Source organism: Scatophagus argus, chromosome 18 (genome assembly GCF_020382885.2).
Source record: "Scatophagus argus isolate fScaArg1 chromosome 18, fScaArg1.pri, whole genome shotgun sequence".
Lineage (NCBI taxonomy): Eukaryota > Metazoa > Chordata > Actinopteri > Scatophagidae > Scatophagus > Scatophagus argus.
This window is the reverse complement of record NC_058510.1, coordinates 5441875-5467579: the sequence shown is the minus strand read 5'-3', so window position 1 is coordinate 5467579 and position 25705 is coordinate 5441875. Positions and strand designations below refer to the sequence as shown.

The 25705-nt window shown below is 42.7% G+C and overlaps 1 protein-coding gene across 14 annotated transcripts in view; it reads right to left on the bottom strand.

Annotated features, from left to right (window-relative positions):
* eya1 (EYA transcriptional coactivator and phosphatase 1) overlaps nucleotides 1-25705 on the bottom strand; it is a 60752-nt gene that overhangs the window by 20330 nt on the left and 14717 nt on the right. For 3 of the 14 annotated variants that reach the window (XM_046371714.1, XM_046371713.1, XM_046371719.1), the window contains 8 exons: nucleotides 10728-10855; nucleotides 10048-10113; nucleotides 8790-8867; nucleotides 6787-6853; nucleotides 6263-6408; nucleotides 5338-5475; nucleotides 1097-1179; nucleotides 327-513 (listed from right to left, as the gene is read on the bottom strand). In XM_046371714.1, coding sequence (XP_046227670.1) covers nucleotides 327-513; nucleotides 1097-1179; nucleotides 5338-5475; nucleotides 6263-6408; nucleotides 6787-6853; nucleotides 8790-8867; nucleotides 10048-10113; nucleotides 10728-10855 — 893 coding nt within the window. Of the gene's footprint in view, nucleotides 1-326; nucleotides 514-1096; nucleotides 1180-5337; nucleotides 5476-6262; nucleotides 6409-6786; nucleotides 6854-8789; nucleotides 8868-10047; nucleotides 10114-10727; nucleotides 10856-12540; nucleotides 12805-18225; nucleotides 18495-25705 lie in introns of those variants that run through there. The other 11 variants (XM_046371716.1, XM_046371715.1, XM_046371717.1 and 8 more) reach the window with 7 other exon arrangements.

Sequence of the window (25705 nt, the reverse complement as noted above, 5' to 3'; positions counted from 1 at the left end):
ACTGACTTATAAAGATACAATCAGTGCTCGATTGCCAAATGATCCATTAATGTCACATAAAATTATGGGAAATTCTACATCTGATTTCAGTTTTAACTTCATTTTCTCTTGCTTTGCCACACTGCAGCACACTGGCTGAAACAATTTCCTGCTCGTATTGTGCATCTGGGTTAGTACAAACAAAGGTTTTTGGCATTTAACTCAAGCTCTCTCTTATCAGGAGCAACTTCCAGTCAGTGTGAAAGAGGGGGTCCTGCAGCCCACTTGTTGATTTAAGAAAGAAACATAGCCGGATCAAACCCTGCTGCCTGCGGTTTGACTCGTACCTGCAGGGTTCTCTGTGAGGGCCTGGCTGGTGATGCCAGTGGGTGGCTCCTGGAGGGTGTAGGTGGTGGTGGTGGAGGGCGTGCTGGGGCTGGTGTTGTTGCTTGTCATGTAGGGTGAAGTGTAGGGTGAGCTGTTGTAATACTGAGCATACTGCCCCTGGCCAAAGGGTGGATAATTGGGGTAGTCCTGTTAAGAAGACGAAGAAGGGGCATGGTTAAAAATGCAGGTTGCATTTGGATAAAAGATAAGGCGAGTGGAGAATAAGCAAGAGATAAAGATAAGTTATGCACAATGTAGTGCAAGAGGGGAGATATGGATCAAAAAAGGTAGAGGCAAAGAGACATAAAAGGTAGCAAAGCCGGGGACGAGAAGTCGGAGGTTTGGCAGAGAAATGTGAGATATGCCCTGCACCAGTGTTGCTACTTTACAGTGCAGATTCCAAAACATAAATGCAAACACATGTCTGCTCTGTCCTACATCTGGACAACGATCTGCCTTGTGTTTTGTTTTTTTTTTTCCTCTCCTTTTTCTCTGTGGCATAATACATTTGTGTTGGGGGATGCACAGCAGATAATCCTGGATACAAAGCTTTTGACATCCTGAGTGATTTATGTCTGAATGTGTCACGGGTGAAATGGAACATATTGGGTATGCATGTTTCATGAAAAATTCCAGGCTGGGAAAAAGTCTGCAATTCAAATTTTTATATGCACGACATGCTGATACCAGATCAGGGAAACAGAAGGAGCAGAATGAGGTGCATGGCTACCTGTTGTGTACTGTTGAAGCCAGTCGAGTTTGTCAGGGAGTTGTTTCCTGCATACAGCCCTGATGTTGTTGTGAAAGTTCCACCTTAAGAGAAAAAGAACAGACCTCTTGAGTTGTATATACACCATATGATATCTAAAAACATTATTAAATCTGCACCGTGACAGAAATGAAATGGCCCATTGTTAGGGGAAAAAAGATTAGCCTTTAGTGAAACAACCATTTGTGTGAACAGACGGAGGCCCGAGGGAGCGCTCCCTTATCTTTCTCCTCTTCCTTCCTTATCAGTGATTGGATCAGGCCTGATGAATGACGTGGAGGAGGGGGCAGCGAAGGGTGAGGGGTGAACACAACCTGCTTCCAAAGCCGTCCGAGCCCGCACAATGTGAGGAAGACAAGAGACTGCTGTGTGTGAGCTACCGAAGGATGGCGTGGAGTGAAGGGGGGGGGGGTTGCACTCTGACGGGGCATGAGGGTGCTGGGTGTGGGGGGGCAGGCAGTGTAGCGAGACAGAGATGTACACTGAAGGAGGATTGAGGCTGGAGTGAGTAGCACTGGAGGGGGTTTTGCTGCTGGCATCCTGCCCCAATGAATATGTATGCTCCTCTTTGCACTTGCTCAAAGGATGGTCCTCCTGGGTCATTAAATCATTCAATGGGGCTGATAGCATCTGATGGCTTAATAATATACATGACATGAGTTACAGAGGAGAGGGGCAGCGGTGGGCCCCGAGGCCACGACTTCTCTCCTGAGTGGCCGTCCACCTGTACTGTCATGTGGGAGGAGCATCTTGAAGAGGATCACAGACTGGTAGAGAGGCACAAAAACTTTATTGCACTTAATCGGCTTAATTTGTATATCGTGCTTTGTGAATCTATGAGTAAAGGTTACTTAAAGTCAAAGAAATTGACATTATTAGATGCCACCACACCATACGGTGAAATAAAACTGATTTATCTCTGAAAAGACGACACAGCAGGTTGGCTTTTGAGTGAAAATTGTTTTGCCTGCAGCAGCCATGTTATAAAAAGTGCTCAAAAGCCTGGAACTGATCAGAATTCAGATGTGAACAGTACTAGTTTACAAATTGCCAACTTTCTCAAACTTGCAAAAGAGGCTTGAATCTAAAATGTTTCATGACAATCTATCAAAAAAGTCTAAACCTGCACCAAAGTATCAAAAGGCCTTCCAGCCTTTACAAGGACATCCCCTGGGCTTTACTACTTGTTTCTCTTCATACAAAGACAAATAGTTTCTCCACATAGAAGCATTAAATAAAACTACTACTGCATTAAAGAAAGCTCCTTCTCTTATCAACACAGCCATCCGATCGTAGCCGCAAAATATCCCGTAGCCTCAGTGAAAACGGAGGAGGAGATAAATTTACTGTTCCTAAATGGGGGCGTAATTACACCTTTGTTCCCAGAGACAAACAGAGGGAGTTCCTTTCATCCTCTGGTCATTGGCCCCCATCAGGATGGCCCTCCCACACCGTGACAAATGTGAAGCAGCTTTCAGAACAGGGGAAAGGATCAGGGAAGTAGTGGTGGTGGTGCGTCGGGGGCTGTGAAGCGTACCGTATGGAATAAAGCATGGAAAACATAAGATGTAGAGCAGTGTTTAGCCTCGTCAGTTAGCTAAGTGTCCAGCAATGTGGCTAAAAAGGAGAAACAAATACCACCTAAGCTCCCAAGATTAGCCGGATCCGCTAATTATTTGTGCAGTTTCTCCCTCTCGGCTTCCAGCAATTACACAAGCAGATTTTTAAGTTGTTCTTCATGCAGGCCTCTACTGGTTATTTTCATCAGAACTGTACTCTCTCTCTCTATGTGGTTTTATTTGATATTTCAAGGCCTGCGGGGAGAATTTTAAAAAACTTGTGTGTCCTCTGCAGAAAGTTCAACATCAAGTGAAAGTTCTCCAGAACAATAAGACAGAGACAAGGAGGAGTACGGCTGCGAAGTACAACAAATTAGCCTAATGCACAGTTCAAACAGTCGTAAAAGCTCTCACTGGCAGGATTTGAGGGTTGCTCTGTGGAGAACAAGGAGCCACATAAAAGCAGAAGGGACCCCTGCGAGCCCAGTGAGAATGAGCCCATGCTGTTGGGAGTGGTGGTGCTGGTTATAGCAGGGGGAGAAAGAGGGGGTCTTGTGGTTCCCCAGGGGGCATGTTTTCTCTCCCTCCCCCTGTCCTGCTCCAGTTAGTTCACTCACTCAAGACCAGACATCATCCCTCCCTCCTCTCCTCCTTCCCTTCTGCCTTCTGGCTCCACAATTGGAAGTCCATTTGCTTTGCTTGATCAGTCCCCTTGCTACGGGCTATGTCTATCATCAGTGCACAATATTTGTAGCAGAAGTTTGTATGCCCCACTTGGGAATAGGCTATCAACTCCAGATGGGGCTCTCCTTTTAAAAAAGGCAACTGAGGCTTCAGCTCCTTCAGTTCACGCAGCCACTGGGACAGAATGCTGGAATCCAATTATTCACCTAATTAGCATCTGCTCAGTCCCACCATCAGCCCAATCTCCCTCTCTCCTCACATACCTCTGATGTTTTTTAGCTTTTTCTGACAATCCATGAGATGCACTACCTAAACAGCCACAAGGGACTGCAAAATTGAGGCACATAAAAACAACTCTTTCTTTTACAGTTTGGTTAGCGCCCACACAAAGCTCCATGGCATCGGACATGAATGCAAGGAGCAAAAACATTAATATAATCGTCCTCTGCCTTGACAGCTGGCCACAGGCTGGTGGCAGGGTCACTGATAGAGGGGGCGGTGGGGGGTATCAGATGTGGAAAAAAAAAAAAGAGTCTTTGGCTGAGACACCCAGGCCTGAGGCATCTCGCCCAGGCAGATCAATAGGCCAGAGAGAGTAATGATGATGGTGTGGCGGAGGGCCAGAGCCACAGTTAGAGAACCCACGGCCATAATAGTGGTCAATCTGTCGTCTAACATTCCTGTCAATAACTAACGCACTTAACGCTACGTGAGGCATCCGATAGCCAGGGATAGCAGGAGACAGAAACAGACGGAGGGAAACAGAAAGTCAGAGTAAGAGCATAATACTTAGAAGATGAATGGGCACATAATACTGTCATCGTGAGTTAAACCACTAAGGGCAGGATAGCAGCTTCTGCATTCTGCTGCACATGCCCCGTCTCTTGTTCCTGTTCTTCTACCCTCTCTTTCTCTGCCTCTCCCTTTTCAGGCGCTCGGCTGCGCTCTGCAAAACTCCGGCTGAGGCCAACTGTATTTGGTTAAGAGGCGTGGAAAAGAGGCTTCCTCGCGCCACATGTGCTGCTGAGCTGGCGTTATTTATTATGAGATGCTCCGGAGGCTTTTTCAACAACCTTATGAAGGTGTTTCTACTGTCACACATTAGATATTACAGGAGAGAACACAAAGACCGTGCTAGCTGCTGGCTAACTGTCCTTGCCTCCTGCAGGTGGAACAGAGGCTTTTTTTGAACCCATGCAAACAGACTGTAATAGAAGCACAACATGGCAGAAGGCCTGATCTCCATTTAAACAGACTGAAAGAGTGGGCAGAGAGAGCGAAAGAGGGGGAGTGCAGGGCGCAGCAACTCATCTTTATCGGTTTCAAGGTCATAAATCTCTACAGTCTCAGCTCTTAAACAAAAACAAATATGATCACAGGGAGAGGAAAAACAAAGGCTGGGGAGTGAGGAGCGACATGGCCGGTGCCTCCTAAGTGCCTGCCATTTTTCCATCTGTGTTGATTCTTTTAAGAGGAGAGGAGAGGAGAGGGAGGCAGCGTCATGGCTGCGCATAACGACCGGCGGGATGCAACCATCTTTTAGGGTGAGGGAGAGGGCCGTGTTGTGAATCAGTCTGGCTCTGCATGCTATTAAATCAGTGACAGAGACCTTTTTCTCTAATCCTTTTTGGGCTAAGCAAAAAGGAACACATGGCAGAAAAACTGCAGGGAGACACAGTAACAAAGAAGGGGAAAAAAAGTGACAAGTTAAAAGAGGAGAGCGCTTTGACATTAAGGTTCAAAGAGATGCAAACCAGCAATCATATTCTCACAGTTTTTTCAGATCGCTGCTGAATCAAAATCAACTCTGCAGTTGTGTAAACCTGCCATGATGGTAGCCATTTCCACTATTTTGCTGCAAACATGTTATGACTGTAAAACTGGATATGCTGCCAGATTTAAAAGAGACAGTTGCACAGAGAGGAGGAAAGAGAAGAAGATTTACAAAGATGTCCTCACCCTGCATCTGGTAACTGTAGGGGGCCTGTCCTGTCTGCGGCGTGGTGAAGCCGGAGCCGTAGCTTAGGAAGCCCGTCTGTCCTGGGGACTGGGACTGACTTAGACCCCCCTCCGTCTTTATGCCTGCCCACAATGGACCTGAATCAGTTAGTGACACCAGATCGGTTTGATGCACACACAACAGTCATCACACAGGTTTAAATGACACTGTTAGCATAACAGATTAATGATTATCTGATCTCAAACATTTAAAAGTATTTATACTGTTGTGAGTTGTTTAGAAATATTATCTCACACTGGCTTCTGTCTCTCTGCAAAGGAGTTGTTAGGATTGATTGTCTGATTTTATGCTATGATTAGTATTATTGTTATTACCATCTGTGAATAGATGCACAAGTAATAAGACATCCTGCTTGTGAGTTAAATTGGTCACTGCTTACACTGAATCAGCCCCTATGCAGCGGTAGGTTGCAGGACTCCATTCAAATAAACAGAATAAATTCCTCCACATATTGGAGAGTCTTTTGGGGTCAAAACACTCTAAAGACTTTGCACAAATAAAGCCTTCAGTGGGCCATGTACTCGGTGCTTTCTCTTGTAGTGCCAGAGGAAACCAGTTTTTGTTTTCAGGATTTTTATCGCTAATCTTTCAGATCTATCTGAACGGCTTGGCAAGCAAATTCTGTTTTATTGCAATGAAGGAGATATGCAGGCACTAAACAACAACTCAGCATCTCTGCTGCTCTTGCTTTACTGGAGGAATTGTGGGAACAGTCATTTGTTATGAGCGAGGTCTTGGTGTTGACCTTTTGAAAGGAATAAAGTATTTAGTTGTTGTTTTCTGCCTCTGTGCGTGTACACAGCGTGAGGAGCATGCGTCTTTTAGCAAGACAAGAGGTTACCATGTGTGTTAGAGAAATCTCACCATAGGCTGGGATGCCATAGGGCTGGCCAGGCTGGGGGTAGCTAGCATAGGCTGCGGCCTGCTGCATTCCTGTGGTGTACTGCGTCTGCCCATACGCAGCCATATTTTGGGATGAAGGGGTAGGAAGAATATGCGGATATGTTCTGCTATTTGAGAAAGGAAACAAAAGACAAATGTGAGAAAGGAAGGCAGGAAGACAGGGGACTATGTTTTACCCCAAAAACCATAACACAAACTCTGCTAACTGACAAATTCCTTGTGATTGAGCTACCTCATTTTAAACACGGAGCCGGGCTGTGAGGCAGATAGCATCGCGCAGTTCATATACATAGTGAAAGAACAATAAATGACAAAGGAAATTTTTGCAAGATAATAATTACAACAGATTTCGGAGCGCACAAGCTGCAGACATCCAGGCAAACAAAGCCACCCCAAAACCTCCGATCTAGCAGAAGGATCTAATTAAAGATCCAAATGAAGCTGGATGCTGCTTATTTTTTAAAGAAAAATAAAAGAAGCCTTACTTGGAAGGGTAAATCTGTGGAGAGAACTGGTGAGTTTGTCTTGGGCTGAAGCCACTGGTTCCAATAGCTGAGGAGAGTTAAAAAGAAAAGAGGCAAGCACATATTTAAACATTAAGAAATAAGGTAAATATTATCTTTTGCCAACAGAACTTCTGGACTCCAAGGAAACAGTAATTACATTGCTTTACTCTATTTATTTCGGTAACCTTATTTAAGGTTGAAAAACTGGAGAGCAATAATGAAGCAAAATAATCAGGTAAGAACATCAGGATTTTTCTGCTGACCAGCGTATCTCTGTGGTCTAAATCAGACCGGCCTGGAGCTTCGGTTGCCTCGGGCCTTTCAAGCCACAACCACAGTGGAAGTGACACCGCTGATTGCAGGTAATGAGTGCTACTGCATAATCATTCCTTCATTAAGCGTACGACTGTGTGGTTACACGGTGCTGTTAGCTGTTAGCAAGAGTTCAGCCACAAGTAACTCACAGATGTACACTGAGTGTGCAGGAAGGATTACAGAAGACACACACTGGGCTTTCTTCAATCACATCACTGGTTTTTAAAGGAACCACCTCAAATAATCTCTAATTAGTGATGTTAATCTATATGAAGTGCTGTGGTTCCAAAGTCTAAAATATCAGCTTTGGAAAAAAAAAAACTGCAAGGAAAATAAATAAAATATAAACAAAATGAAAAATTTCTAACATACAACAGATTCAGCCTGCAAGGTCTGCAAGTTGTGATTAAAAAATATAACATTGTTGGTTTTAATCTAAAATTAACATCTAAATTTGGAATAAAACACAACAAACTGATTTATAAATGAACAAAATAAAGTTTTTTTTTTTTTTATATATTATAGTTATATTTTTTTATTTATTTTTTTTTACCAAATTCAACCAAAAAAATCAGAAAAATACAGGCAACAACCACAGTCCTTCAGCATTACTTGCATTTAGCTGCACAGTTTTGAAACATCTGTCTAATTGGTCGTGACATGTAAAATAAGGGATTTGGTTGCGGGGGAGCGCTAACTGTATGTAACTGTATGCTGTAACCCCTCACGCACGTTATTAATATTGAACACTTTTCCCACATCAGCAGCACCTGCCACTGGACAAAACCTGCCCCTCCGAACGCAGCTTTGGGTTTCCCCGCGGAGGATATGGGGTGTAAGATTACTAAATTTCATTAATATTGTCAGAGACAAAAGTCACAGCAGTGATTTATGTGCTTCTAGTGTTAAGTATCAAGTACTTAGTTAAACAGTTAGGAAAATACAGGAAAATTAGCAGCAAGATAATACTGCGCAAAGTTGGATGCGTTACTATTAATGTGTTTACAGAAAATGTAAGACGGGGCTGCAGGTTGACAAAGAAACTGGAGCAGGTGGAAAAAATAAATAAGCTAAAAAATTATCACATTAGTCATTAGTTATTTTACAATTCCTACAATGCTCATTATACTCAGATGTCTCGGTTTTATTTAGCAGTGATCCTCTGTGTGTGTGTGTGTGTGTGTGTGTGAGATGTTCCCGTGCTGAGAGGAGGGTGTGAAAACCCTGACTCTGACAGGGCGATAGGGTAACAGCCCGTGGAGAGCGAAGGCCACGGGGACGCCATGTCACTCCACTGGACAGACAGGCTCAGCGCATTACAGCTCACAGGCATGAGAACCAGCAGTGTGAGCACACACACTCACACACACACACGCAAGCAAGCACAGCATATAAATATGCTGACAAAGGCAAGGTAAGAGTCGCTTGTTCTTCTCACACACTCACACACACACACACAATATTTGTGTTTTAGCTGCAGGGACACTTCCTGGGGCCTGGCTTATCGTAACCCATCTCTAGGCTCATCTCTCACTAATCAGCTCTGCAGCGGTGTGTGTGTGTGTGTGTGTGTGTGTGGCAGCCAGCCACATGAGTGCACACACACACACACACACACACAGAAAAAAAAGAAAAAACAAAACAGTCCTTCCGTTCTCCAACCTCACCTGATCCTGAGAAGCCGTCCAGAGAGGTGTCTGCTATCGAGGTGGCGATTTCGCTGCTGCTCATTGGCTCGGTTTTAACTGCAAACAAAGAAGCCACATTGTCACCAAACTGACTACTTTGGGCTTTCAGTTTTTCACATTGTCCAATTTATGATTTGAAAAGGGAGCTAAAAGCTACTTTGTATGAAAAAAAAAGAACTGCACAGGCAGGAGGAAGTCAGAAAACATTTCAGTTATATTTATAACACATCACATCCGTATCAGTCCAACTGGTTCAAAGAGAGCTCATCAATGCTTCTTATCATGAAAGCAAAACATTTTGCATTTAGAAGCTTTTCACTTTTTTTTTTTCATTGAGTCAAACTTTAATTTGACAGTGCATTAAAAAATTATCATTATTATCATTTATATCCATTGATACATTACTGACTTATCAGTACTTAAATGTAACAAGAATCACAAATGAAACAGAGCCCCACAGGGATGTACGAGTGCAATTGAAATGTCAAGGAAATGTATGGTGTATAAAATCTTTTTAAGAGAGTAGCGAACGCTGTTTGACCTCGGCTCCATTACGCAGCTCAGTGATAGATCTGCAGAGACAATTTCACAGCTTTCTGACAGCTCAGGAATCTTTGAAATCAATCCATTTCACTTCAGGCAAGCTGAAGGGGGATTTTTTTTTCTTTTTTTGGCAAAACAAATTGACAATGTGGGCAAGGGAGTCATGCTCAGTGGAATCCCTCATGGTTGAAGAAGCCATTTGCTGTCATGTTTTACATGTTTCCGCTATGCTGGTTCAGCGTGGAAACATATGTTGACGAGGGGGCAATTCTTTTGAACAACACACCGATGAAAAAATAGTGGTAAGGTGCATGCATAAACTAGCACACACTCAGCTCACAGAGCACACAATAACCACTGTATTCAGGAAACAGCAAGGAACGTCCAAATGAAAACAAAACGCACAGTACGCAAGTTCACAACCTGACCATTCATTAGCAATGGACTCAAAACCAGTCGGTGTCAAACCATGCTTGAAACAGAATACCACAACAATTACAGCAAACGCCAAACGGTTTCTGAATGAAAGGCACAATAGTTGAGGCAACTTCATAATTTTGCAGCTGAAAAATAGTGTATTTTGGGAAGAAATTCAATTTCTTCATGAGTAAATGGCAGAGAGCTCTTTCACTCTGACAGGGGGGGGGAAACGCCAAGTATTGTCCTTTCATTGTGTCACTAAGAGATGACAAACCTGCAGCGGACTGTGAGTTAGAACCTAACAACCAGTCTGCAGTGGTAAGCATTGTGATGTTATCACCTATGGGAAAGAAAGAATGGCAAAGGGACACATGACAGTCTGCACCACGTCTGCGGGTCCCGTGTCACGAATACACACAAAACACAAACCATGAGCTCGAAGGCCAGACTAACCTGAAGAATACATGATGGGGCAGATGTTTTTAGAAACTCGTGTGCATGACTGCTTCACTAAGCAAAGGCTCAGATTTAAGCGCAGGTGAATCACCTGAGTAAATATCTACATACAGCAGAGACCTCATGCAAAACTCCATCATTTTCATGCTGTGGGCTTTGAATAATTACATGCTTACTTAAATAAACAGCTAACAGACGCCGGAAGACAACTACTGGTAGTGCTGCATTGTTTAGGTTACAAATGCTTGGGCAGCAAATAGTCTGTAGCATCCAAAATAATCACACTGAATGGGCTTTTTCTTAACCACAAACTTTTTTGTGATTCACCTTAGAGAAAAAAAAACAACAATTAATTTTGACACAGTAACACTCGTATTAGCTTTATTGATAGCTACACTGAATTACTATAAGATTAAAAAGTTCTCAGCCCTTTTTAAAATCTACAACAGCATAAAACAAGGGAAAGACGAGCAAAGAGCAACAGCACGGCTCACATACCTTCAGTGCCATTGGGTGTCATGGAATTGTTATTGATGTGGGAGTTGTCGAGGTTGGGACCATTAGGAGATTCACTGCTTCCACTTACTCGGCTGTGAGGACTGGCTAGATCCTGCATTTCCATAGACCTGATGAGACACACAGACACACACACACACACACATCAAATCAAATTACATATTACACTTTCAGGGAAGGCACACAGCTCAGATACACAGCGCAGTGTGCACATTATGCTGTGATGATAATACAAAGTTTAAAAAACAAAACCAAAAAAACAAAAACAAAAAAAAAGGAAAATAAGTGAGTGTCTGAGCAGAGGAAAATTAAACTGCAGTGGAATTTAAAACAATTTTATGTGTTGCAAAATTAACACATAAAAACAAAAGAAATATATACAAGGCAAAATGTGCCACACACACAAACACACGCGAGCACATACGTACACACACGCACAAAGAAAAACAAGAGCCAAACTGCAAGCTATGAAATGAATAGTAAACATTTTGACATGACGTTTCTGATTCCTCTCATTACATCAACCTCACTCCCAGTCACTCATTTGTACGACGTGAACACAGTGTGTTTACTGTCAATTTGCTCTGCTGTGCCTTAAAGCAATAAAAAAGGTCCTAAGTGTACTGGGTTTTGTGTGGTATCGAAGACTGTTAGCAGATGTTTGTTGGTTTGAGGCGATGGTTAATGCGCCTGTTAAACGTGCAGCACTCTGCTTGATTATAAGAGCCCGTGCCTCAGTGATGGGCAGATGAGAAGCTCATGAGGCATGTGTTTGCTCTGGCAAGCTCCTTAATTGTTTCTGTGTTTATACAAAAGACCACGCCACCGAAAACATTATTCTATCTTCTCATTTGTGCGCTCAAAGGATTTGATCGAGCACAGACAATGGAGCAGAAAGAAGGCACGAGCGATTTGAAAAGTACGGCCACAAACTCCAGACCCTATTTGTCTCTGCCACTGTTCCCACTGCAACAGTAAGTTAATGAAATTAGGACATAATGTTTTGTACATTATTCTGTCATTTCCAATTATATTGCAGCGCTTTGAGTATCTCTGCTATCGATGCACGTTGGCCTTTTACGCAAGGCCACAAAGATAAATGCTCAAGTAACTCTGAGTAGTCTGAGTGCTATCAGATGGCACAAAGGAACCAGAATTATGAGATAAAAAGATTAAATTATGATATGCATTTACTCTACTTAAGATGATGTTATAATGTTATGATATTATGATACTTTGCAGTCAAGCTTGTCAAATAAAGTCCGTCCTTGTGGTTCAAGTCCAATTTAATTATTAACAGAAAAAAATAATAAATAATAAAAAATGTTTCTTAAGCATTATTTTACAAACCGCAAAAGACAACAGACATATAAGTAATAAATGAAAAACAATAACAAAAGGCTAAGTCAGTCTTCCTCACACATACTTCACTAATGGAAGCTGCATTGCCCTTTTCCCAGAAGTATATTAATTTACTCCCCCTCCAAAAATATCACATCCTCCACAGCCTACACAGAGGTACGAATAGAAGCACATTAAGGATCATCCAGAATAAACTAATCCAGTTTCTGCATTTCACACTCACTGCTTAATCCTGCTTTCTCCTCCTTTGCCCAAACTTTTTTTCCTCATTAGCTGATGGCTAAAAAGCCTTCGTTATCTCCAATCAGACAACACACAGCGAGGCTTACGGAAGTTGACAGCTGTTTAGCAGAGTGTCTAAGGAAATCTCTGATGCCACGCTGAGGACTACATGTCTCTGATGCTGCTGGCACCGGCTCAGCTGTGCTCTTACCTGGGCCTAGGCGGCTTTGAGTCCTCGCAAACCACACTCCCTTTTTGTATTCTGTCTCCACCTGCCCCAGCAGAAACAATGTCAGTCCTTGTTATTGCAGCTCGATGTCACAGTCCAGAGCCATCCATGACACAAAAAGGCTTGTCTGAGAAAACATTATTGTTATTCTGGAGCAGAATGGGAAGAGAGGACTAGCGGGGAAAACAGAGGCGCACATTGTCTCTCTCCGAGCTGCAGTCCTACTCCACTGTTGTTTCCTCCTCCAGGTCCTCCCTCCTCCCTGAGCAAAGGGAGCACAGCCAAATGACGGAAAGGTGATTCATCATTGGTCTACGACAGCTGCAAACTGGATTAGCCCTCCCCCAATCAACATGCAAAGCGGCTTAGCCAAGGTAAGCAGGAAGGGGTGAGGGGGGTTTGTGGGGGTGAAGGTAGGCAGACGGGTGAAGGGTTGGGGAGAGCAGGGGCTGAGGGGCTTGCAGAGGGTGGGAGAGCCTGCCCGCTTTCCTGCTTGAGGTAGCCTGTTGCTGGAAGGAAGATGGGACTTGTTGAGCACAGGCAAGTCAAGCGTGACACCCGTAGCATCTTCAGCAGATCTTTCATCTGCAATTGACACTATCTGAAATTTATCAGCACTCCCCCTCCCGGCATACTGACAGGTCCTAATGACCGTCAGCGCTGCTTCCCGTGGGCCTGCCCCAGCCTGGGGCCATGGCACAGCACAGAAATACACAACTGTTCTAACTGCACAGCCTACAGAGAGGCATAAGGAGCTTTTCTCGCTCTCAACACAAAAACTTGTGCTTATGCCTTTTTTTCTTTCTTAAAAAATGTTTTTTCTTCACCACACCGAGACACATAACTCATAGCTGTATGTCTGCATGTGCACACACACACACTCACACACTTATGCACGGGGCACCTCAGAGGCCCCCAGATCAGTGGTGCAAACACACACAAACACACGCGCACACACACGCACGCACACGCAGGGCACTTTAGAGGCCCCCAGATCAGTGGTGCATCTCAGACAATGAACGAGACTGGAAACAAGAACACGGAGAGCATATGGAGCCACATATGTTTCCTATGACGCTACGAATGCCTCTATTACTCTCCTTTAGCTGACAGTTACATTTTGCTGTCCACTCCCGCTCTGCTCGTCTCTCTTCAAACATCAAGTAGAGCCATATTCTCGCATGGCTATAACACTATATTAGACCTGACTCCAGCCCACCATGGGAATACAGGGTCCAAAAAAGGTCATTCGACTGGTCAGGAAAAAGGAAAAAACACTTATAAAGTCTTTTTTTCAAAAATTCGGGGATGATTTTTTAAATGGCTGACTGTTTACATGAGCCAGGGTAACCTGAGCCGCATGGTCTTAGGTTTTTTTCAACAGGCTTTGCTCTTCACACCAAGGCAAAGCCTTCATGAATACCATCCCAGCTTTACAATTTGCCTACTCTCCCACTGCTTGTGGTACAGCCATCTTAGCAAAAAAAAAAAAAAAAATTAAAAGAATTATATTTCATTCTTGCTTTAGAAGCTACAAACAACAGCAGTGCCTCCTCCTGGCATTTACCAAAACTAAAACATGCAGAGGGGGAGCAGAAAATACAAAAATATCAATGGAAAAGAAAGTCCTCAGAGGTAAAAGCCATAAAGACGAAAGAGAAACACATTTTGCCACAGCACATTAACAGCGATCACAGAGCTGGGGGAAGTGGTGGTGAGATGTGGTGTGTGTGTGTGTGTGTGTGTGTGTGTGTGGTGGCTGGTTTCTCTGTTCAGCAGTGCCGGCCAATGAAGCCATTACCCATGCTGGTGTCTCAGTCGTTGCCAGCAGGTGAAACTGGCCAGGTGAAAAGACGGAGGAAGAGGAGGAGGGGGGGGCGAGGAAGATGGGAGATGAGAAGAGAGGGAGGGGGGGCAGGGGATTTAAAAGCAAAAACAAGCCTTTCTTCTGCACCGCTAAATATTTATTGTTTAAAGAAATGGGCTGCATTCAGCATCTTTGATGTGCTTCCTAGTTCAACCTGAACCGCCAGGTCTTTGAAGCTAACAAGAACAAAGCCAGGACAGATGAAGCGCTGTAAGTGTCATCAGGAGAGAGGAAAAAAAAGAGAGAAGTGCCACAACACGCTTCACTCACGGCTGTTTGCTGGCCCTTTTGTTTCGCTTTACTTATTTCAAGACCAAAGGCAAACAGAGTCACAGCCAAGCTTTTAGCGTAGATCATCTCAGCATGCAGGCTGTCTCACCCGGCACAAATCGTTCCTTCTCCTCTGCTGTGTATTTCAACACCATTCAGCCAAGAGTTAGCAATTTCATATGGAAGGCATTGTATCACCTGCACACTTTTAACAGGTTTATTTAAAAATAAATAAATAAAAAAAAATTAATTTAAAAATAATGTTTGCTTTGTTTATTTCCGCTCTCCACTCCCTGTGTCGTCCTTCCTAGATATTAATTTCACAGGGCGCAGTCGACAGTCCCTTTGAATTTTACAGGCTATGTAAGCCATGTGTTGTGAGTTACAATGTCTGAAAAACAATGCTTTAATCAAAATCTAACTTTAAAACAACTAATCCCCACTTAAGCTGGTCAGCTGAATCCACATGGTGGCCCAGGAAAAATAAATCCACTCTCGAAGAATGTGGATGCAGACAACAATTGGACACAGATGTGAGTGGAATTAGGCACAGTTTACAAAATGCTTCGTACGTGGTCGCAAAAATGACGGCTGCCAACAAATGCAACACTAAATAACTCTAAGTGCTTTGGACAAGACGAGCGCTGCACATTTTTAGTGAAATGCCTGGACATTTGAAATTACATGCTGGTGTAAGTTTGAACAATGAGGGCACTTGTTTTCTGAGAAATTGTTTAAAAATTTATTACTACAGAAGAAGCAAAAGTTATTAAAATATACATATACATACACACATTTAAATGCAAACTTTTTTAAAAAATTAAAACAACAGGAAATACTCCTTTTTATTTATTTTTTTTAAATATTTATTCATAGAGATGCACCTATACTGATAACCTGACAAATAAACAAGACTTGCAGCGTCATTTTCTAAAAGCACAGGGTGCTTCACGCGCAATTTTAAATTTGGTACTTGTCTGTAATTAAATGATTAAATTATTAACACGTGTGCTGTTTGTTGATGTGCAATTTGTCTCTCTCATCTGGTTCAATCTGACATGGTGCTCCAGCAATTCACTCAATAGCTACATTAAATCTGTTAATACTGTGCTCTTCAACCTTCAAAATTATTTCCAGAAGGCCAGTTCGCCTTTGAGGGGCCATCAAACAAGATTTAAGGTGCACGTTTTATCGCAACCTGCCTACCACCGTGACCACCGCAGACCGAGAGGAGCTTTACACACAAAGATGAAAGAGAAGCCCGGAGACAAATCCTAACTTTAATGCCTGTGGCTTGTTGTTCTAATTCTCTCAAATCGCAGCTGGTGATCTATTATGCTGATGAAATTATTACTTGTGCAGGAAGAGAAGCGGAGGAAATTTTAAAAGTGCTTACCTGACATCAACATGTTTAAGTTAAGTTTAAAATTTTTAAGAGCAAAAAAATTGTCATCTGCACCGCCGGCAGTGCGATGCAGTCTCTTAGACTTCACGCACTCAGCAGCTTCCTTATTCTCACGAGCAACGTAAACATATTGCCATTTACAAACAAACACACGAGTGAGTATTAGCGACTGACGACCTGCGATGGCAATCAACAGGACTCTTTAAAGCTCATTTCCTGTCCTTTCAGCAACATATTCCAGATCCAAACAGTGTGTTAACAAAATAACAACACACAGTATTTGGTAAACAGCCCCTGCCCACTAATCACCCAACTACTTAATAGGAGGTCCTCTATTTCCTTCTTCTTTCTGACCCCCCCTCTTCCTCACAAATAGCAGGATCAATTAGCCCTCTGTGTCTTTCACCATTTTCAACCTCCTCCCTGAGAGAAGAGGATGAGGGCTCGGCCCGGCTAGACACGTCTATACGGAAGGCATCAGGCCTTGGGCAAACAATGCCACCATCACCGCCGACCACTCCTGCTTGTACACATGCATGGAGCTACTGGAGCTGCGCAGCCAGGCAGACAGACGCAGATCTCTCCCTGCGTAAAGCAAATACACAGTGTAAACAGCCCCCAATCAGCCTGCTCATTATCTGTTAATTGGATAAATAAAGTAATTGTGTGAGTGAATGGCTGCAGCAGGCGGTCACACACACACACACACACACACACAGTGTCATGTTTGTCTACACGGAGCGGAGGCCACTCTGCAAGCAGTCAGGCTCACCAGCCTCTCCTAACCTCTCTGTTTCCTCCCTTTCATCTACCAACACACACCTTTCTAAACACTGCAAAAGGGCCGGCGTTTGAAAATGACAGGAATTAGAGGATGAAAAAGGAAAGAGAGGAAAAGGCACAATTTGAGAGAGATGAAAAATATCCTTCACACACACACTCACACACACACACACACACACACACAGTATAATTCCCTGACTTGTGATGTAAGCCTGTGATCATACACAGAACATTAAACCAGAACATCCTTCAATTAGAGAGGCCAGTGATTACAGCGGGTGAGTCATCTTTACAACACGCGAAATGCTGGCGAGCGGAGACGCAGCGCGGCCGGGAGTCGAGGCCTGTTGTCGTGGTCAGACGCTGAGAGGCTCTCAGGTCTCCTCGCAGCATTCCTGGCCTCAGCAGATGGCATTAGATGTCAACTGCTTTAACTGAGCTGGTTTTGTTTGTTCTGCCAGTCAAAAAGGGGACTCCTGCAGAGACCAGCATGTTCTCCTTGTCTGATCAAAAAATGTAAACTGGGCCAAGTAGCAGAGGATCCCATATTTCATAAGTGGAAGTTTGGGTACATTTGCAACTAGGATTTACTGATAACACACTTTTTGTTTTTTTGCAGTTTAAAAACCTATTTTTAATTATGAGTGGAGAAAAATTTCGGTGGTCATAATTTTAAGATGGGAAATTTAGGGAACATTTTCTGCATAAATGTTATTTATAATTTAAGACAAATTGTGTTGTGTTTTACTTTTCTAAAAGTACAGGACAAACTTCTTGTACTATAAAAGCAAAATGTATAGGACTACTTTAAGCAATTATCAGGTGTACTGTATAATACAATAAACAGTTTTTTAAATAATGTGTTGGATTTTAAAATAGCCTTATTTATAAGGATGTGAGCTGCATTTACTTTTACTTAAATTAAAATTAAACTTTAATCCAGAACAATTTTTGTCTTAGCTTTTTATCAGTTATCAATGAATTACGGCTAACTTGTGAGAATTAAAACCCTCCTCTTTGCCTCATATTATTGCTATTATTATACATCTTTAAATAGCTCTACAGCATTACAATTATTACAAAAATGGTATTAAACGTTGATGGTATGGTTTTAAACATTAACTAACGATTAGATGACTACAGAAGATAAATTGTTACGCCCACTGCTCTGTTGATATAAATGCTTTAATTCAGAATTAGGTGCTAAGTTATATGCTGATGCAAATTTATAAAATAAAGGATATAATCCCACGCATACACTCACCAAAATCAACAACTGGACAAGATAAGAGGAGATAATTACACATATGGAAAATGAAGTAGAAATAAAAGTCATACTCACTACAATAATGGTTGAATCCCTGTGTGTTTATCCCTTCTTTAAAAAAAAAAAACCTTCTACAGAAAGATCGTTCAGTCCAGCAGAACGGACAGCAGACTTTCTAAAACTGCTCTTCGGGTGTCGCAAGAATCTGTAGCACAATTAATGTAAACTACAGGACTACTTTTTTCTTTTCATTTTAGGTGCTGGAACCCATGGAGCCCCTCGCGGTATCTCAGGAGACCCAGTCCTAGTGAGAAAGAGAGTTGTCCGATTACTGCTTCAGGCAGTGACTAGTGAGTGTCTGAGGAAGAGGGAAAAAAAGAGAGAGAGAGTGGGAGAGCGAGGGAGGGAGGGAGGGAGTGAACGAGGGAGGGAGAGGGAGGCTGCTGCCGTTTGAAAAAGCAGAAAAGTTGCTCGCTGCTCTCTCACAGGAAGACTTTGGGTCTGGAGGAGGCACAGGGGAGTTGTGCCTCACACCAGCTCCCCATATGTCATTCACTCACAGCTTTAAGCAATAGAGCCCTCTCCAGATCGTATCAGTGGACACTAAGACAATGAAATGGCAGACCTCTCCACCGGCCTGCCTGTCCACTGGAACACCAGGCTCTGCTCACACACCCCAGGGGCCCACACTTTTCTCCCCCCCCCACCCCCGTTTCTCTCTTGTTTTTGTTATGCTCTTTTTTTTGCACCACAAACCACATTTTTCTCCTCCCTCCTGTGAGTCTTAGGTCGCTGCTGGATTTCTCTTTGTCAAAGAGGGACATTCAGAGGGTAAACAAGGGCTTAGGTCATTAGCTAAGGTGATGGGGAGCCGGAGGTTCAACAGCGGCCGAGCGGCTCGGCTCGGTCCGTCTCCACAGCAGCCTAGTGGAAGTCCTCCGTCAACACATACACTCTGCGTCTGTGTGCAAGGTAATGACTGCCTTCTGTCTGCTCCAGGTTATTATTTCAACTGTGCGAAGCTACTGCACAAGGCCACGCTGCTACTGATGAGCTCAAACTGGTGATTTATTCAAGCTGGTGATGAGGTTTGTGCAGCTCTCGGATGGACCATTTAAATTTAATTTCCACATAATAAAACTGTGGGTGAAATACCAACTGGAAAACTGAAAAATGATTACCAAGAAGGAGGAAATCATACATTTACTATGGTAAAGAGGTGGTGAGAGAAGAAGAACACCCATGGCTAGAAGAATAGCGTACTGTGTTAGCGGTCGGCCTGTGTATGCGCTGCTTGGAGGTCTGTGTTACCTACTTGTCACTGGGTGATGATAAGAAATAAAAAATGGTCATGTGTGTCATTAAAAGAGCACATTCACATACGTTTTAAGGCATGACATGTTGTTTAAATCAAAAAAGAACTGATAAATTAATAGGATTTCAACTACAGAGTTCACAACCCCACACTGAGAGCAGGTCGACACCAACCAGCCTCTAGCTGACGAGTAAATGACAGAAATAGATCTGACTGCGCTGCAGTGTGGATGTGGAACGTGGTGGAAACGCAAGCGCTACCTCCTGCTCCGAACCAACTGCCCACAGGTAAATCCATAGGCTCACGTTTCAGCATCGGACCATGAAATATATTGCACAATGAACAGTTTCTTGATAACTCAATTGACTAATAGATGCTTGGGGACTCTCGTGTAACTATTTCTAATAGCGGAGGGGTACACATGCCAATTGAGTTACTGCATTTTCTCTGTCGCTCTCTATTTCAATAAGCAGCTGTATAAAATTAACTCGAGATGCAATTTTGCAAGTGAGTTATTTTCAAATTGCACAGTATAATTACCCAGAGTTGTTTATGTCTAAACGACTAAACTCAGATTTTCCTTGTTCTCTCACTGCATGCAGTGCCGTATGGTATGTTTTGAATCAAGGCTCCAATCAGCCTGCCAGTTTTACTGGTGACGTTCCAAAGTATTGAATGAAGGGCTGTTAAACGCAAGCAATCTAATGTAAAAGGTAGGCTGAACTCTGAATTTAAATAGTCAAGATGTTGCTGAGTTTTGGAATGATGCATTTGCAAATGTCATTAAGTCTTCAGATGAAAAACAATGTGAAGAAGCACTAAGGCAAATTCAACATAAGAAAAGCTAATTAGATGCAAAATTAGAACAACATTATGATCTTTTCTGCATCTATGAAAGCTTAGCCTAATAGATCCTCGTGCGTCTGCCAAATGGAAGCTTAACAAAAGATGCACTGATACTGTTCAACTGACATCAGCACTAAAACGCCACTTGCCAAAAACTATATCAAGTAAGAAATTCGAGGAGCGAGCTAAGATTAAATGTGAAGCCGTTCTTTATTAAGGATTATCTTGATGGGACTCTTCATGTGGGGTTGCAGGGATGCCTGCCTGCAATTTAGAGTGAAGAGAGATCTGCACTGTCCTCCGCTGCCAACAGGTTATCCACTCAGCTTCTCACACACGTGAAAATAGACTCACTTCCAAGCGGCTGATTCCGTTTTCGAGATAAAGAATGGAGGGTTCATGTACGTCTGACTGGAATCCTAGTACTTGGAAAGGTTTAGATCTCGAACAGCCGCGAGTTTTTCATCTGTTGCTGCACAAAAAGAGAACATCTCGGTAGACGAGACGAGTTTACTTATCTTGACAGAGAATACATAAACAGTGTGAAAGGTGCAAGAACGGTGTGACATGGGATCAAATGGTGCAGATGAAACAAAATGCTAACACCCCAGTGACACAGTTGCAATATTTTCATATGCATATGCTTCAAATTTGTTTGGGTAGAACTACTACAGTGTTTATACAATGTCACACATTGTGGGGTATCAAGTTCCTCTTTTTGACATAAGTCTCAGCAGAGCATTAGACTCCGAATCTTACCCCCAGAACGGGAAATCTGAACTTGGGATAACTTTGGATAAAATAACAGCTTTTATATATTTATACAGGCGTTACTAAGTGAAGTGTTCACCTATCGACTAAGGAGAAAAAAAAAACCCCTTAACTGCACAAACCTCACCCTCCAGCCTTGCCACTGACACAAGTGGGACATTAAGTTTGCTGCATGGCAATTTGTCAAGGAGCAGTGGAAGTGCTAGGTACTGGATATTCCTGAGTTATTCGATGTGCATAGTTTCCTGTTGAAAATAACTGCGCTGCACAGAGTGACATATCCTTGTTAAAGCAAAGCAGCACTGATGACCAAGGGAAATTCAAGATCATTTGCAGTACTATTCCATTCCTCCTCTCTTCCCACTGCTTGTGTTTTTCATGTGAACTCTGTAATACTAACTTAAAAGCTACTTGCGTAGCAACAATGACAGCTAAAGCAACCGAAGCAAAAACAAAAAGCAACCGACATCAGTTTGAGGTCCAAAAAAAAAACATGTTACCTTGAGTTTAAGATGTCTTCTGCATCCAGTATTCAAATATCTAACATTAACACATCTATCTAGTGGGCTTTCATTAAAACTCCGAAGAAAAACTTTGATGATGACAAGTTGCCACCACAAAAAAAGATTTTGACAGCGCAGACAGATAATTTTGAAGTCCCTCAAGGTAAATTAGTAGCAAGTCGAGTGCTTTCAAGTGGCGAATGAAAGTTACGAGTGAAGCCTGGATTCCTCATAAACAAACATCAGGTTGGCCTGCCTCACCGAGCAGCAGTGATAAAAGTAAACACAGCATACCTCAACATGAAAATACATTGCAGCTCTCCTCCACAAAAAGCAAAGGAACAAAGGAAATGGTTAACCTCAGTGGACGTCACAAACTTAAATTAACCGAGTGACCCCACTGTTGTAGCCATCTTGGTTCCAAACTAAACAAGGAGAGCATGCTTTGAATTAAGTAAGTTACCCATTTGTATGTATAAAATACAGCAAGCACACTGTAGCTGAAGCACTCGGTCAACCAGAACTTCTAAATTTTGTTTTTGTTGTGTTAAAAAGCCCAGTGCACAATAACTAGATTTGGCTAAAGAACACTCTGTGGACACATTTATCTGCACATATACCACGAGAGACAAGTTGTGCTTTATGACCAGAGAGGCGCACCTGTGGAAAGTCTATGAGGACCCCGAAAATCCTCAGACAGACACTTTATTGCTCTCCGATGGCCCCAAAAAAAGCCAAACAAGCACACTTTAGAGACCTATTACTCAGAATGAGACATCACTATGGCTGGAAGTATCACCGCGGGCATTACACTTAAAATATATAGCCTGTTAAAAGATAAAGAGAATAATAAGACTAAATTCAGCCTAATAAGTCACATATAAAATGGCCTGTTCAGTATATTTTCAGATGTATGTCTTCCTCAGAAATGATTTTAGTTATCAATGTGTGTTTTAAATGCACAGTATGTAATTTCTGTAGCTCTCAGTCAAAACAATGAAAAGATAAGACACGGCCTCTTGATATTTTATGGACTAAAAAATTAATTGTGCAAATAATTGGATTTAATATATAGGAGGATCTACTGGCAGAAATGGACTAATATTCTAATATTATTAGTAATTCTAATATTCATAATTATGTTTTCATTAGTGTTTAATCACATGAAGTAAAGAATTATGTATTTTTGCTATTTTAAAATGAGCCTTTTATCTACAGAGGAAGCAGGTTCTCTTCCACCAAGTCCGCTATGTTTCTACAGTAGCCCCGAGGAGACAAACCAAACACAGGCTGTAGAGAGGGTCTTTTTAAAATGCTTTTAGCCTCTGTAGTGGCTATATCAGGGGCTATTTAGTCAGTTGCAATCTGCAACCACACCACAACAAAACCTGCAGACTGGACCTTTAAAAGTTTTTTTAATTCACTAAACAGACCGGATTTGAGCCATACTTATTATGATCAGCATCGTTGCACTATTCTGCTAGATTTATACCAAAGATAATTATCGGTACAACAACATTTTTCAGACACACCATCTGGATTTTGTACCAACTCATTTGGCGTTCCTTTGTGAGATGAAAATATCCACGGGGATCTCAGACTAAATATCTGTGATCAAATACTTTCAACATTTTTAGATTTGCTTCATTTAGAAATGAGGGAAGTTTCTTGTTTCTTTCCGGCCACTTTACCTCTGTTCAGATGCTTTTGTCAGGCCTGAGTAGTGTGTAATCTAGTTGAATGTTGGATGGCCGTGTGCCTCCACCAATTTTAGACAGAACAACAATGCTTTCGGATAAATGCCTTTGCATTAATGTGCTGAATTCAGTGTTGGATGAAGCTTCACTTCACTGGTGCAGTTTGAAAAGATATCAAACATATTTGCAGCTTGAAAAAGAGCCTAATTTGTTTCTTTAAATTTGGCAACAACTATTGACACAATGCAAAAGAAAAAAGGCAACCATAAATACAAGTTCACTGAATATATAACATATACAGTATATTTTTAAAGTTATTCTGCCCTAAAATTTGACAAGTTGAAAACAGTGAAAACATTTCAGCTTAAAAATAAGTTGCAACTGATTTGCGTAAAGTAAAACAAGCCTTTCTGAATCCATCCCTTGACTTCATAGCTGCTAACTTAAAGCTTACTTTGACTACAAATACAACTGCTTCTCCGTACTGTAACTCTGCAAGTTGAGCAGAAGTCCATGACTGATAATGAAATACTTGTGATAAGCCAGTAAGTGGATGGCGTGACTTCATGGTACTAATATGGCATTTTGGTTTAGAGACAGAGTCTCATCAGTAACGCCACTAAATCTAAGTCAGCTGCACCCTAAAATACCAATATGTTTGGTAATAAATTTTCAGCTCCCCTCTAACGGCAGCATTTGTCAGGGCTGCCCCAACTGTCTGAGGCTGCTTCTGACTTGTGCAACACAGGCGACCAGCAATGTGGCACTCCCTGTCTCCTCCACAGCTGCCTGCCCAGTTGGGTCCCGGTCAGCAGGGCGCTCAGGGCCCGGGCCGCTCATCAGCAGACTTGCAGTAGGTCTGATCCATGAGAAAGGAGGGGCTGGTCGCCACTGGGAACTTGTGTTCACCGCACCACCAACTCCCAGTGGATTAGAGTGCAAAATGCAGAGGTTATAGACTTAAATTCTGCCCTGCAACCCCACCCCCTCAGGCTGACTCCCTGTTCCTGTACCCCCCCCCAACTCCCAACCCCCTGAGTCATTCACCAAACCCCCACTAGTCCAGCCACTGTGACATTTGTGAAGCCAGGAGTCCACATAACAAAAACACATTAGGCAAATGTCTGGGGTCATACGTCTGTTTGAATTGGCCAGATGAAAGCCACTTAGATTGGGTCTGTGCCATTCTGCTTAGCAACTAAATACAGTTACAAAAGAGGCAGTACTGTGCAAGCCAGTGGTTTTCCTTACTGACAGAATATGCTACCACATTCAAGTTCTGCTCCCATGTGTGCCAAGAGACGATACAAGAGCTTGGACAAAGCTATTTAAGCCTGGAGTATTACCAATCAGCTATCTGTGGTACATAAATGAAACAGAAGTACAACAGACCGGAAAATAACTTTTATTTAACCTGCCTCCACATTTGCTCTCTAAGAAGCAAGCGCAAGCAAACACAGCACGAGTATCTGCAGTGATGAATGGACATTCCCATTGGACACCAGTTTTCAGTCATTTTTAACTCCTGGACAGACTTAACAGCTGGGCTCATGCGTCTACCCGGCCTCCTCTAGCATATGTGCACTGGAAAAAGCCGAAGCTCAGATTATAGGCACCAAATGTCACTCATTTTATAGAACAGCGGGTAACATGCTGAGCTGCACAATTTTTCACAGCCTCGAGGACAGTGTGAACTATTAGCGGCTTGCTGAACTAGTGGGTGTCTCCAATCATGCCGATGTCAGAGGGAGGTGAAGCATGACAAGAAGTTCCAAAATAACCGACGGGATAATCACAGTTTAAGACGATGCGATAAGAGTGCTGACGTATATGCTAATACCTCACCCCAAAGTGCCTCATGGTGACTTCTGTGCATGTGTCTGGTACTCGTCGCTGCCGTCATCGTGAGTAAGGGAGACAGCCTTTCATTTACTGTTTTCACTAGAGCACTGCTGCTACACTATCAATATCCAGCGAGCAGGAAGAGCTGTCCAAGTTACTTTTATAATGAAAAAACAAAGACCGCAGCATCCTGGAGAGGAGTGGGTTATAAACCCAGACGAAATAACAAATACAACAGTAACTCACTGAACGTAAGCGTCAGTTCTCATTCAGTTGTGATTCCAGTCCACTTTCTTGAGACCTCAGACTCGAGCTTCCTGATGCACTTCATTTTGACAAAACATATCGCTGTGAAGGAGATCAATAGAACCGACTAGACTAAATGATGTGCCAGCTTTCCATGTTTGTTTCCCCTCCATGTGTTTGGAACGGCAGTGGCCAAGCTAAAAGGTGACTTCCTCCACGAGGAAATGGAATTTGCAATGCACTCCTTGGAGCACACTCTCCCTTTGTGCTTGTACTGAAAATAAGTTGTGCTTAATCTTGCCGGCGCTGCTTCAAAGTGATCTGAGGGAAACTTG